Source organism: Plectropomus leopardus, chromosome 10 (genome assembly GCF_026936395.1).
Source record: "Plectropomus leopardus strain MGB_pleo_1.0 chromosome 10, ASM2693639v1, whole genome shotgun sequence".
NCBI classification, from domain to species: Eukaryota; Metazoa; Chordata; class Actinopteri; order Perciformes; family Serranidae; genus Plectropomus; species Plectropomus leopardus.
The window spans coordinates 33,492,827-33,508,443 of NC_142185.1; the positions used below are offsets into that span (position 1 = coordinate 33,492,827).

The 15,617-nt window shown below is 38.4% G+C and overlaps 1 protein-coding gene across 4 annotated transcripts in view; it reads left to right on the plus strand.

The window, feature by feature from the left end:
* The first annotated feature begins 1,832 nt into the window (after positions 1 to 1,832).
* The window catches only part of fam124a (family with sequence similarity 124 member A), a 31,173-nt gene continuing 17,388 nt past the window's right edge, over positions 1,833 to 15,617 (plus strand). For 2 of the 4 annotated variants that reach the window (XM_088083669.1, XM_088083670.1), the window contains exons 1-3: positions 1,833 to 2,149; positions 3,231 to 3,265; positions 8,435 to 8,466. In XM_088083669.1, the coding sequence (XP_087939795.1) occupies position 8,466 (1 nt within the window). In that variant the 5' untranslated portion in view covers positions 1,833 to 2,149; positions 3,231 to 3,265; positions 8,435 to 8,465. The remainder of the gene's footprint in view (positions 2,150 to 3,230; positions 3,266 to 8,434; positions 8,467 to 15,617) is intronic. The other 2 variants (XM_042494919.2, XM_042494920.2) reach the window with 2 other exon arrangements.

Genomic DNA, 15,617 nt, shown 5'->3' on the forward strand with positions numbered 1-15,617 from the left:
TAATAATAATAATAATAACGGCTATTAAAACATTTAAATTACAAAATGATTTTAACTTAATACATGTAACATAATATGGTATTATGAAATGTAAATATAATTATTATTATTTTGAGGTTAATTTCTTATAATATTGATATTTGTCTATTTATTTGTGTAAGTGCCTGTTTGTATGTCTTGCTTATTCAAGTTGTTGAACAGTGAGCAAAATAAATAAATAAATAAATAAAAAAATTAAATTAAATTAAATTTAAAAAAAATTGGAAAGACTTGGAAATGTTTATTTAAGTGAATACTGGTCATTGTGAAAATAAACCTCAAGATATTTATTATGAAAGCAATGTTGATTTATTGAATTTTATGATAAAATCCTGCTTGGTTAATTTCACACTCAAAAATCACAACTTGCCAAATAATTACCCTGTTTTAAAGGTTTATTCGTTTACTTTTTTGTGGGTAAAATATTAGATTTTTTTTAAATTTAGTATAATGCAGCTCCTGGAACACGTTAGTAATAAAAATGTATCCACCATCTGTACAACCAGCTGTTTAGTAAATTGTCTTTTTTTTTTTCTTTTTTGCACATTGGTATAACAGTAATCCAATTTAATTTAGGCCAATGATCTGGAAATCATTTTACAAGGCGAGTTCTCCAGTAGGTATGTGGAATAATTCATGAACAGAAACGACATTGTTTGCGGTCAGAAATGTGATTGTTTTACTCACAGTTTTATTCTGCATTACTTCATTATTCCTGCAGATGGAGCCAAAGAAAAATACTTGGTAATGTTGCCTTCATGACTATCTCGAAAAAAGCACTTTTACCAGCCTCATCTCATGGGTACTGTTAATTTATTATTATTTTTTAAATGCAGATGGGGAAGATCACTAGAGAAGCAGCCCCTATCCTTAAAGCCCATTGTCTAGTAAGTATGAGCTATACTGCTAGAAAATAAAAATAAATATTACTTCCATTTCAGTTGGATAAGTAGAGTGCTTTCTATTTTTTGTTTTATAGATAAAAATGTATACTTAAGGGAAATTTACGAGTATGCTAGGCTATTCTTTAGCTCTAATATTATAATAAACCAATTTTTCAAAGAAAAAAGATTGTGAAATTACAAAAATAAAAAACTGCTCAATATAAGTCAACATACTAAAAGAAAAAAACCCAAAACATACTCAAAGCCAGTCCATACATATTTTTTTCATTATGAGATAAGTCTAATGTGTGCCTTTTAAAAAACAACAAAAAAAAAAGCTAAAAAATTGATTTTATGATAAATTTCGAATGGGTGCCACTGGTAGCTGTCAGATTTCCGACGGCTTCTAAAGCTATCTTGACAATATCCAATTTTCTTAAAAAAACAATAACAACAACAATAAAAAAAACCTAAAAAAAAATGATTTTATGATAAATTTCATGATCCCGCTTAGTACATTTCATATAGACAGACAAAAATTTGACAAGTCATTCCCCTGATTTCTTTAAAAAAACTAAAAAAAAAAAAAAAACAACATTATTTTTTAACCTCACTAGCTCATTTGTGTCACTGGTAGTTGTCAGATTTCTGGCGGCTCATGAATGCATCTCGACAATGTCCAAGTATCTAAGTTTTAACGACGTCTGACTCTATAATAATAATAATTACCCTTGTTCAGTAAAATAGAATAAAACATTTTCAGTAAAAAAAAAAAAGGAAGAAAAAGGCAGATTAATGCCATTAATTTTATGATACATTTCATGATCCTGTCATGGACGAAGTCATCCCCCTGATTTTGCTTCCGGTTAATTTTTTCCCCTGACATTTTTACCTGTAGCGGTGATATTTCCGGCGGCTCCTGAAGGCATCAGCAGCGCGCAGCTGACGCGCAGAAACAGCCCGTCAGTCTGTGAGTCGCCTGTTGCTGCAGCTCGTCCCCCTCACAGCCCGCCGCGGGTCAGGAGTCAGAGACCGGCTCACTCAGACTCGCTGCTCGGTCTCGTAACTCCCGTCTGTAAACCGAACCGCGTGTTTAAATGCTCCTTTTTCACTCGTTTCCTCGGGACTGTGAAACAATGCCGCGGGCTGCCGTGGAGCCGAGCCTGTGAGATGGAGAAAAACTCGGCAGAAGATGACTGCGTGGATTCAGGAGCCGAGACTGCAGGGTGAGTGCTGCACGGACCAGACTGCACGGTGTGCACACAGCATGGGCTTATTCAGTCATTTATCAGGGAGTACGGCTGTCGGATTAGTAGTTTGAACCATATTGACAAAGTAATTTGATATTTTTGACACAAATTCGCATTCCAAGAAGAGTATTTTTTTCTCTTAACGTGTATAAAAACATGTCTTGAGCATATTTTTAGCAAGTGTGTTCATGTACCGACCTGCCGAATCAAAGCGAGTACCTTTTAACGGTGAGAAATTAAGTTATAAGAGTTTCATCCGGTCAGATAAGCAAGGAAATGTTAAAACCGTGCAGTTTAAATGGAGTTTGGTGTTACCCAACTCAGCCAGGAGTCATGTGATTTATAGTTCAGGGTAATAAAAAAAATAAAATTGAATAAAATAGTAAAATAAACTATGTGCGTGGAGAAATAAAAAGAAATATAAGAATTGCTCAACATAAGTCAAAATACTAAAGAAGGGGGGAAATACTATAAAGGCCACTCTATATATCATTAATGAGATAAGTCAGTTTTGTGCCTTTTTAAAGAAAAAAAAGATACAATTGCATGATTTACTGAGTCAAATTTATGACTTTGGAAGGAAGTCACAATAGTGGTAAACTATGTCAACGTTATTAAATAAATAATAATAAACAGTAATGACGACATGCCAAATTTAAGGAAGGATAGGTGAGAAATTAATTTGAAAGAGGTTCAGCTTGTCAGATAAACAAGAAAATGTTAAATCAACACATTTTTGATCTTAGTTTGGTGTTACCCAACTCAGCCAAGAGAGTCATGTAATATATATTTTAGGAAAAGTGTTATTTTGTTAAATATAAATCTGGAAAGGTGACACAAACAGCATAACTGATTGATCGGAGTTCCTATTATTATTATTATTATTATTATTATTATTATTATTATTAGACTATTTATAGGTCTATTTATGCTGATATTCTTGGATTGCACTCCTGTGCCAACACTTGATGTAGTGTCTGATGAGGATATATGGAGGGTGAGTGATCCTAATATTTTAGTGAGAGCTAAATGAATGCACTTTTTCTTCTGTTTTCAGCTGTTAGACAAAGATGTGCATCACTTTCTGCTCTGGTATGTCACTTATTGTTGCATGTGGTGTTGTTGTTTTAAGACTTGTGGTGGTTTGTGTGTGTGTGTTTTAGAGGCAGATCCTACGTGAATCATCATCAAAACAGAGGACTTGTATCTTTTTTCTTTTTTCTTGTCTTGTATTTATGTCACTGTGGATATGTGCTCAGCCGCAGGGCAGGCAAAAATCGCAATATTAGCCTTTCTAGCATCTACAATTGTAATGATAAAAATACCCAGATTTATTAGAGATTTACAATAGTCATGTAATCATTATAGACAATTAAATAAAAAAAATGGACATATACAAAACATCAACACTTTCTAAAGTATTTTTTTCTTATTTTGCACAATAAATTAATATTACATACAATAAAAAGCATTATATTTTATGTCTCCATCTACTGGTGGGCCATCACAAGAGTATGTGTAATATGATGTTAAAGGGATAGTTCACCCCAAAAATGAAAAAATTCAGTCATTATCTTCTCACCGTCATGTTGATGGAAGGTCGGGTAAAGTTTTAATGTCCACTAAACACTCACGGGGAAAAGGCGCTGCACTAATCTCCCAAACAATCGAAGTGAATGGTGACAAGTATTCAAATGTTAAAAAAATACATAATGAAACCACAAAATGTCTCCATACTGCTCGTCTGCAGTGATGTAAGTGTCCTGAAGCCCTGACGTGCCAAGTTGTTTTGAAAAACCTGACTGGCGTCATGTTTTTAGCCTTATCGTAGCCTGTAGCTCCACATGTGAGTGTGTGGTATCTGCACGTCAGTGATTACATTAGGAGTCCACTGATACTGGTTTTTCAGGGCCGATATGATACCGATTATTAGAACGTAAAGAGACCAATAACAGATATTTGGAACCGATATGGATTTACAATAAAAATGAAAATATTTCTGTCAAAATTTAGAATTTGGAATATAACAACAACAAAGCTTTGTTTCAATGCTTTTAGGAAATGCAAATAAAAACCGAACCTTTCAACATCATACACAGCAAGTTCCCTGAGACTTAAAAAAAAAAAAAGTGACAATTTGACAATTTAAACAAAATATGAATAAATGAAAAATAGCTCCCTGAGGTTTTACAAAGTTAAAGTTCCTCCCATGCTGACACTTTCTTTGCATGTTCTGCAGACTGACTTCCTGGTGCACGCTTTTCATTAATCAATTTTATTGGCAATCATGAAGAAAAAAACGCAGATACAGATATTTTGCAATATGCCAGGTCGATATTTGTCAAACCCTAGTTTAGGGGTTTGAAGTTTGCAGCAAACAACAAAACAAGTCCCATTAAAACTACTGTCATTTTCACTTTTCACACTGTTTAAAGATTTAAATACTTGTGAAAAACCTCTGTGCGCAGATTTTAAAGGGTTAAGTAAAGGATGTGAATACTTCCTCCACCACGGGTCATAAGTGATTGAGAGGGATAACTTCTGTATGAGTTAGTACATTGTTTTCTTTGTTTTTAAAAGGAAAAGGCTTCATGGTATCGTACATTTAAAAACACCTCAAGGAAACAATAGAAGACTTCCTTAATAAGACTTCCATGAAGTGTGTGTTTGTGCAGGATGTGGCCTGACGGAGGTGTCGGCTCTCTGGCTATCAGCTGGACAGTCCCTGCTTTTCCTCAGACATCAGGTCTTTACACTGAGCTCTCTGCAGCCGAGCTTTCCCATGAAACACACACATGCTCTCTCACTCACACACACACACACACACACACACACACACACACACACACACAAAATGTTAGCTGGTTCCAGTTACAGCTAATGAAATAACGCGGTCCCAGGTGACTCATTTCTTCACCCAAAGACTATTTCTCCCAGCTCACTAACTGTCAATATAAGATATAAGAACTGAAGCCTGATAAATGTTCTCTTTTGTAAAGTTTAGTCTGAAGTTGTAAAATTATTCTGTATTCTTCATACATACCCGGTCAGGGTAAAAACTAGCTTTTTGGCAGAATGCTGTGCCATTTAATGAGCATTATTATTTATTAATAAATGACATATTAGAATTATTGCAGCCTTAATTGTACAGGAAACCATTTTTTTATGCCTGAAAAATCTCATAACTGGTCAGCTGGCATGTCAGTCTATGTCACATGCATTGTGTCCTTTCAAAATAAACTAACACTGTGTTTAATGAGAGCTGTGTCCACATCTTTGTGAATTCGGCTGCAGAAATGTTAAAATGTGAACTCTTTACCGCGTTTTAGGCCTCATTGCTGTGCCACTCATACGTTATAATTTGAGAAAGGACAGGTTGAATGGTTTATTTCAACACAGGAAACTTTGGGTCACGTTCCATCTCCTTCCATCAGTCAGCAGAGATTTCTTTTAACCATAACGAATGATTTTTTCTGAATGTAACCAGACAGAACTGTAGAGGCGGCAGGCCATAAAACGCTTGTGTGAGTCAGTGTTTGGAACAGTGAGGCGTGTGAGGATTTAATGTTTAGTTTCTTCTTCATCTTTATCTTCTGCCTCGCTCCATCTCCACCCTAATCAAATAAGAGACACCCGAATCTGACTCGCTCGAGAGATCATCAGGTCGCTCTGCAGTCAGACCTCTGTGTGCGTAACTGCGCTGCTGCCTGTCTTCGCTTCACTTTGTGTTTATTGTCTTTGGACGGAGATGAAGCAAGGCAGCGTGGCCAGACCGGGAACGCCAGCAGAGATGCTAACTGGGGGAGTCCTGCCAAATACTCACACCCAAGGGAGCCATCAAAACAGCTGCAACTGCACACACTGCTGCTGCCTCCAACTCTGCTCCGAAGAGTCATAACCTTTAAAGTCTTCTTTCCACATTGTCATTTTTCTCTGTGCATGCAGGGACGCGTCTATGAGCTCTTTTGCAGGAACCTTCCGGTCGTTTATAATCCGCTCTGTATATTTGTCTTTTATTTCGCTCCCGACGCCAACATTTTCCCCTCTGCAGTACCCCGTCATCTTTCCTTCGTACCTCTCTTTACTCACCTCGGCCCATTCTGCCGACCTCAGCTTGCTTTGCTTGGGGGCCACTTTTGCAAAATGACAGGAGGGCCCGTCACAGTAGCCCCATGTTTCTAGGATTTTATGATGTTTCTGGGGTTTCAGGACATTTCACAGATTTCAGGACATTTTTTAGGATCTCATGCCATTTCTCAGATTTTACATTATTTCTACAATTTCAGGACATTTCAAGGATTTAAAGACGTTTCTAGGACTTTAGGACATTTATAGGGTCTTAGTGTGTTTCTTGGATTTTAGGACATTTGTTGGATGTTTGGACGTTTCAAAAACTTTTGTACATTTCCAGGATTTTCATGCACCTCTGGCAGCTTATGTAAACTAAAAAAAAAACAGTTCCCAGTGTGACTCACTTTATTTTTATCGTGAATTTGAAAATGGTTGGGGGGGCCACCTGGCACCCCATCGGGTCACATTTGGTCTGTGGGCCGTAAGTTGGGTATCAGTGCTCTACACCACTGATGCTCCTGTTAGACTGATAACCTCCTGCTGCAGGAAACAGACTCGCTCCTCTGTTTCCTGATGTCCTGTCGCTCCAGAGGCTTTATTAGTTTAGAGACGGACTCACAGGGAGTGTGTGTGTGTGTGTGTGTGTGTGTGTGTGTGTGTGTGTGTGTGTGTGTGTGTGTGTGTGTGTGTGTGTGTGTGTGTGTGTGTGTGTGTGTGTGTGTGTGTGTGTGTGTGTGTGTGTGTAGGAACAGTTTTCACTCGTTGTCAGCTGACTCCTGTGGGACTAATGATCTCGGTTTGTGTGGTATACATGTGAGTTTATGTGTCATGGACGGTTCAGGGAGTTATGGCATGCATGATGAAGGCGAGCTCCTCGCTCAGTCTTGTTTCATGTGGACATGGATGCTTCTTGTCTGTTTCACATCACAGATATTTGTGTAATTACACAAAATGCCTGAGTTTGTTCTCTTAATATGAGGAGATCAGATTAGCGGGGAATCTAATTCTGCTTCCCTCCCAGTTCAAAGATGGGAGCTGTAGATCAGACGCGCCTCTCCTCTGAATGAGGATGTCTGTGTTCACATCCCAGAACAAGTCGGATCCTTTTACATTAACTGCTTTTTTTAGATTAGTACCACCAGCATCATGTTGGTCTGTTATTTACAGAATGTGAGCCAGGATGTGGTTAATTTAGCTTATCCTAAAGAGCAGAAGCATGAGAAACACTGACTCTGTCCTAAGTTTAAAAAAATATATACCTACCAACACCATGAGGCACTGCATCTTGTTTGCTTACAGCATGGATTGGCAGAAATCTGAAAAAGTGCAAAGAAAACCAAAACAAAAATTAAGAATTTAAAAATACACCCTCCTGCTTCAGCTCTCCCTCTCTGTCCTAAGACAAAGGTTCAAGAAAATTTCTTCAAAATTAGCAAAAAAAAGGCAATAAAAAGGAACAGACAAAAAACAAGCAAACAGTCAAACAGAAAACAACGTGAAAGTAAAACAAACAAACAAACAAAAACCCTCAAAACAAAATAATAAAATGACCTGAAAAAAACTCTTAAAAATTCAATATAATAACTCCATAAAATAATTTTACATATCTAATTTTGACGATAAGAAATATAGTTTTCTGGATTTTTTTAAAAACACATTATACAATATACATATATACTAATTTCTTGCAATTTGCAGGACATTTCTTGCCAAGTTGTCTTCCTTCTCTTCCCATGATTTTGCAAGAAAATCAAACCAATTTGCTGAGGGTTCAGAGGTTTAAATATTTGTGAAAGTAGTCTGAGCGCTGAAAAGTAACATTTGCAAATTAGCTAGTAATTATAGCTGAAAAATAAATGTTAAAAAAAAGGATAAAAGACCAGATTTCCCTCTGAAGTATAGCTGAATGTACTGCAAAGTAGCACATAATAACAGTACTCCGGGAAATGTGCCTGTGTTTTATCTCTTGACTGTTAAAATGTCTGTGCGTTTTTTTCAGTGACCTTTCCAGTTGCGGCTCTCGTTCTTTTTAGCCAGCTGTCAGCACTTTATGTGAATTAGGAGTGTGTCTTCCTGTAAATCATGTTGATTGTACTTCACACTGTAATATAAACTCCTGTCTCCTCTCTCTGTTTCATGTCCTCTCCTTCCCTCTCTCTCTTTTTTTGTCTCCTCTATCGTCCTCTGCAGGTCTGATTACAGTCCCTTGTCCTCAACCAGCAGTAAGTAAACCAGCAGCGACATAAAGCATTTCAAACAGTGACTCAGACACACACAGCAGGCCGAGGACTTTATCTCCCTAACACACACTGACAAAATAAATCCACTCATAGGGGATGAGTGTGTGTGTGTGTGTGTGTGTGTGTGTGTGTGTGTGTGTGTGTGTGCGTGCGTGCGTGCGTGTGTGTGTGTGTGGTCGTCTGTATGCAGCAGGTTTCAGGGATGGGTTTTTATATAGTAAAAAACAAATTGCTTGACTGATTATTATTTTCTTCCTACTTTCGCCTTAGTGTACATTGACGGTGATGGTACATGTGAGACACTTAAAGAGACACAAAACCAACATTTAAGAGCTATTGCTTACAAAAAGCCAACTGTCACCTCACGTCGCCTGTGTCTTGGCCAAACGCCAACCAGCAGGTACAGTCTGTGCCTGCTTGAGAAGATAATAACTCGCCATACCTGCAGGCAATGCTAGTCTGTTTTTGTCCTTAAAAAGGGGAAGTCCTACAAATGTCCTAAAATCCTTGAACTGTCCTAGAATCTTAGAAATATCAAAACATCTTCGAGAAGTCCTAAAATCTTAGAGAAGTCCTAAAATCTTAGCAATGTCAAAAAATCAGAGAAATGTCCTAAAATCCTAGAGATGTCCAAAAATCCAAGAAATGTCCTAAAATCATAGAAGCATACTGAAGTCCTTGAAACCTGCTTAAGTCCCTAAAAATGTCCCAAAATCCCAGAAACATGCAAAAATCCGATATGTCCTAAAATCCAAGAAAAGAGCTAAAATCCTAGAAACCCTAGACGTATCCTTAAATCTTAAAAACATCAAATATTTTGAGAAATGTGCTTGAATCCAAGAAATGTCCAATAATCCTAGAAACAGGCCAAAATTCTAGAAATGTCCTAAAATTCTGGAATTGTCCTAAAATCCAACAAATGTCCTAAATTTCTAGAAATGTCCTTAAATTGTAGAAACATCCCAAAAATCCAGAAATGTCCTCAGATCCTGTCATTGTCCTAAAATCTGGTAAACATCTCAGACATGTATTTCAATCCTAGAAACGTCCTAAATTCCCAGAAACATATATGGGGCCGCTGTGACTGGCCCCTGTCCTCCTGTCATTTTGCAAAAGTGGCCCTCACACAGAGCAAGCTGAGTATCCCTGCTTTTTTTGTTATTGTTGGATTGTTTTTGGAAGTTTCTTTCAAACTGATGAAAGTGTAAGCGATTGGATTTATCGCTAATCCGTCATAAACCCGACTTCCTGAATACGCACGTAGATACAGATCAGCTTCTGAATATTGTTCGTGTGGCATAAGGGCCAGTGGTGCTCGACTATACGGTCACCACTTGCTGCTGAATAACTTTTTTTTGTACAAACAGTGTTGTGAAGACCTGTGTTTGCAGAGGTCATGACCTCTCTCCAGTCTGGTTGCCAGGTCTCTGCGCTTTTCACAATGGGAGGATTATATCCAATATTAGCCCATTAATCTGGTCTACAGGAAACAGCGTTATCCCACCCGCACCACACCCCCGTGTCAGGAAGTACAGGACCACATCCACACACACACACACACACACACGCAGTGATCCAGAAGCGTCTGGTTCGCTCATGTTTCCTTTGTCTTTCCTGAGTCAGATGAGCTTCTGTCCACTATTGTCTCCGTCTCCACTGGAGGTCAGGATGGGAACAAACAACCCAGTCACCAGAAAAAAATGTTGGCATTGTACATTTCTGCAAACCACTGATGTGTATTTTGGCTGTCTTATTAATGAATCTAATAACTCTTTTGTAATTATTTTAAATTAATGGTTTAATTAGTAAAATTGCAGATATAGTTAAGTGAGATTTGGCCTTTACATTTCGCCAGATGTCTTAGAATTGTTTCTTCTGACCAACAGCTGAAACCAAGATACACAATTTCTCATGTAATTAGTAATAATTCATTTACTATTATCTTAATTTTGTACAGATTTAATTTGTCAAAAGTTCCACCACAAATTACCCACCATATTACGCTTAGATCGTGTGATAATGTAAGTCAAGTGCATTTTGGCCTTTGGGTGATAAGCAAAGTCTTTTTTTGTTGTTGTAAGGTTTTTGTTTTGTCTGTGACTTTTTTCTGCCTCTTCCCCGATCGGGAAGTCTTGGTGTCATGCTTTCAATTTTAAATGTAAGAATTTTAGTGCTTAAAATGCTTAAAATATCTAGTTTTGAGGCAACAATCCCAGCAGAAAATGCAATGATGTTTCTGTAAAACACAACTGTTTTTTTGTCTCAGTTTGCTGGTGTGCAGAAAACGATATGATAAGTATTAAACATTTTCTTCTGGCGACTGGGTTGCAACAAAATGTTCCCGTGTTGGTCAGAAAACACAAGAACTTTAATTATAGATTATGAGAAAGTGTGACCTGAAAAACACTAATAAACTAGAGTTACTGTACTTGGTGATTTTATATGATTTCATCCTGCTTGTGCGTCGCACAGATTTATATATTGAAACTCATCCAAAGGATTATGATGTGATTGAAATTTATATCATTTGTCAATGGAAAATTATTGTAATAGTTTCATAATTTTTGCCAAAAAAAACGAAGTAAAGAAGAAAGGAGAGACTCTAAATTACTGAGATGCTCAGTGGCTTGCTATATTTCAAGCCTCTATTGACCCTCAGGGAATAATATTTTTTTGACTTTGACAAAATAGACAAAAGGGTTCCAGTTTTAAGGACATGGCAGGATTATCTACTCAGTTGGCAACAGTGAACATTGACATCTATGAAATGATTAAGAATCACAGGAAGTCTCTATACAGCGCTAGTTGTTTGTCCAGTGATTGTTCAGACTCAGTATTGGTTTGTGAAAACACACACACGCACACACACACACGCACACACACACACACACACGCACACTGCAGACACTCAGACTAATGATGTCAAGAGAAGGGACAGACGGATGCAAACCGTCGAGGTGATGGGTTTTCCAAAGATGTGAAAGGACGATATATCAGTCTCAGCGCTGTGTGTGGCTGCCTTGTTTTTGTCCTTAGTGTGTGTGTGTGTGTGTGTGTGTGTGTGTGTGTGTGTGTTCATACCTGTCTGTTTACACTGATGAGTTCAGATGCAGAGGTGCGTGCAGCCTGGACCTCTCTCGCCTCCACAGAGGTATATTTAGGTTCTGGTAGAGAGCGTTTTCGTGTTTATACAGGTGGTCCTAACCCCTGACCTTTGACCTCAGCTCAGATCAGCCATAAACCCCCTGCAGACAGACTTATGTCACATTTAACCCCCAATGCCAGTCTGACCGAGGTTATAATCTACTGTCGGTCCTATGTAACTGAAACCGGAGGAATTTAAATGGACTGAAATTGAAACTGTATCAATCAGTGCCAGTTATTTAGGGCTGTGACTGATATTGTTAATGACTGTACTCTACCGCTGGTGCAGTAGAGGGTTAAACATTTGACAGCCACAGTGTTTTCATCGTGGATGAAACAGCTGATGGGCTGACAACAGCGCAGTGAGACAGACGACCAGAGTGCAGCTTCTCCTCAAAGCACCAAAGTGTCAGAAACCACCAAATTTGCAGAGGTGGAAAGCGACTTCTTTAGACCTCTGTCGACTACTTTGTGTTACAGTTGCAAGTTTAATCGGACTTTGGATGACTCTTGAAAACAACTGCTTCTTGTGGCACTTTCCTGGCAGTAAATACAGCACTGTCTTGGTAAAAAAACAACCCGTTTGTTAATGTATTCAAGGTGGAGAAACAGTGATGAGTTGCTACAAAACACCCATGTTTGGCGCCTAAAAGCTGCTGGAATCACATTGACGCTCTAAAAAACAACTAGTTTTGTGTTGGTTGGTCTCAAACATTGGCCTGCAGCTTAGTGCTTAGGTGCCACATATTTTACCATCCCCTCCACTTCCCTTTGGCAAAGTAAGATCATTTTTTTGACATTTTAGAATCATTGATATGAAAAGTATGAAACTTGCAAATGTAACGTATTTGTTTGCAGGAAAATGCCAACATTTCCTTCCAGCGACTGGGTGTTAAAATGTTTCATAAATGCAAATAATGGTGCAATAGTTCTACTCAGTTAAAATTAAGAAGAAGTGACAGAAATTGAAGTGTAGTCTGCCTTTCATGCCCTCTGCAGATGGTGTGTGTAGCATCTTTTGTACGTACAAAAGAAGGTAAAAAGGTTTTGATTCAAGAGGCTTCAACGGAGCTCCACCCCAAAACGTTTAATCACACACCCTCACTTTCTATTGGTCGCAGCAGATGAGTGTCCACTCAGCGTGAGTGACCTGTGACCCTGCCCCCAGTGGGTTTCTACGTGTGTGTGTGTGTGCATACATATATGTAAGAGGGAGGGGGTCAGCTGTCAGAGTAATGAATGTTTTTGGGCCAAAAGGCGGTTTTAAACTCTGCAGAGGTCAGACTACAGAGACGCCGAGCAGAGACACAATATACTAACAGAGGATGCATGATTTGTCACATATGAACACCTAAAAAATAAAACAAAGATGTATTTATTATGTGCAGATGTAGAGAAAAATCACACCACAGAGCAGAGAGAAAAAACCTTGATGACAGATTCAAAGAAAACATGAGTCAGATTCAAGTTTTGCAGGTAACAAAACAAATATAATATTTTCTTCCTTGGAAAGAAATCGGGAATGAAGGAAGATTTCAGAACAGTGAATAAAATAAATATTCATCAGCATATTGGGCTGTTCATTGACTCTATTGTACAAGAGGTCTGGACAGGATTGATGAGAGTCTTAACAAAAGCCTGGGAGACACCGGTCAGGGTTATATTTTCAGGGATCAGGCTGTCACCAGCAGATGTTTGCTCACTGAGACGAACACATATTTGTGTGTGTGTGTGTGTGTGTGTGTGAGAGAGAGAGAACTTGTCTGAGTGTACCTCTGCATATGTGCATGACTGCAGTTATGGTAAGAGTGTGAGCACTGACAGCGTGTCAAACCTAAATTGTTTTGCACACAAAATTAAAAATAATATGTGGGAAATTCCAGTAAAATGTCATAAATTTCTTCTTTTTCTTTTTTTTTTTTAGACAAATCTCAGCACTAACCTTTGTGGATGCTTCACACTAAAATCCACCCAGTAGATTCCCAGTAAAACACTAAAACACTTTCAACTCTGATTTATAGTGTGGGAGAGTGAACTGCTGACAAAGAGGCTGATATCAATTAGATACAATCATAAACAGCAACATGGACTCTTTTGTGTGCTCGTAAGCAATTTGAGTCACAGAAAAGATATTCAGTCACCATAAAGACTGTTGGCATCGTACACTTCTGCAAACAATGGATACACTACATTTTTACGATGTTATGTAGCATTAAACATTAAAGATTTCAATAGTCCTGGAGTTAACATGTTGTTAGGTTAAGGCATAAAAATCACTTGGTCATGGTTAGGAAAAAATCATGTTTTGGCGTAAAATAACCTACTGGAAATAAAGCAATGGGTCCCTGAAAAACATCCACATTTGGAAGCTAAAAAGCCACTGGAAGAACAGGGATGGGTCGCTACAAAACACTAACATTATGGGCTAAAAGGCTGCTGAAAAAAAACCCATTAAAACAGGTTGCAAAGCCATCCATGTTCAGGGCCTGAAAAGCAGCTGGAAATAGTTACAGATCCCTTAAAAAGCACTCACATTTAAAGGCCAAAATGCTGCAAGAAACACAGCCACTGGTCACATAAAAATACTAATGTTTGGGGTCTGAAAAGCAGCATGAAACATCGAAATGAGTTGCAAAAAAACACCCTTTTTTGGTTGCTTAAAAGCTGCCAGAAAAGCAGCAACAAGTCATTACAAAACACCGTTTTTGGGCTGAAAAAATGAGAGAAACACCTCCAGGGGTCACTTAAAAACACCCACATTAGCTTCCCTGCCTGGACAGCTCATGAGGTCTTCTGTAAATCAGCTGCTTTTCTTGGCCTTATACCGGCAGGAAATGCAGCGATGTCTTGCTAATAAAATAACTGCTTTTCATGGCATTATCCTCACTTGAGAAACAGTGACTGATCACTCCAAAACACCCCGAAAGCTGCTGAAACACAGCAATGACAGCTAACAAACAACAGATTTTGTTATTTGCTACTACTTGCTCTCCAACAGTAGTCTGCAGCTTGGCAGCTGTCTCATTCAGGTGACACACCATCCCCTCCACCTCGTGATCATAAAGTCAGCTCATACACTACGTCACTTCATAAACGTTGATATGATACATATGTAATATGCATATGCAGTATATCTGTGGTTTGCAGAATGTTCAATGCCAACATTTTCTTTTGGCAGCTTGGCTAAGAATAGGCAGACTCTGCTGATGGCAGTGCACACCGGTGTACAGAGAGGGAATAACAGAATGTAAATACACTGAATTGCTATTGCTGAAAAACTGCTGCTCATAAACAGCATCACCAGTCGTTAGCCTAAATTACAGTAAACTGGGCCTTGTGATTTATCTGTATCTCAGCTCATGTTAATCATGCTCGTTGCGGTGAGTTCAAGTCATCAGCAGTAAAACGATGAGTCTTTACCACACACTCAGACATTTGGCTCATTCAGATGCATCCAGTACCGCCTGGGGCCTTACTCTTGTTATTTCAGCTCAGACAGGCAGCAGATTAGCAGAACCAGGAACACATGTGTACGCTACTTACTCCAAATCCACCCTCCCAAAAAATGTGCACACAACCTACACTGCTGCATATCAGGCAGCAGATTATAGGCGAAAGTGCAGGAGCATGTTAAGTTCCTTTCCTTAAAATAATTCAAGGTCTGCTGTGGATTTGAGTGGCGTTTAAAACTGCTTAACATCATGCAGACATGTAGGAGCCTTTATCTAAGTGTTTAAAAAAGGATGTTATATGTATTTTTTTACTCTAAAATGTCAAGATCTGCCTCATATTTAGTCTTTGTGTGTAGCAGACAGTGTGATGTGTATTCTGCTCTTGTTGGATAAAGTGAGATCTGAGTGTTTGCTACCTCTTTCATCAACGCAGACTCGTATTCACACTCTGGGGAAGATGACGCACTTGTCTGTGTCAGAAGGACAGTGCTGAGTATCCTTTTACACGCCAAGCCGCTCGCAGTGATGTCAGCCAAA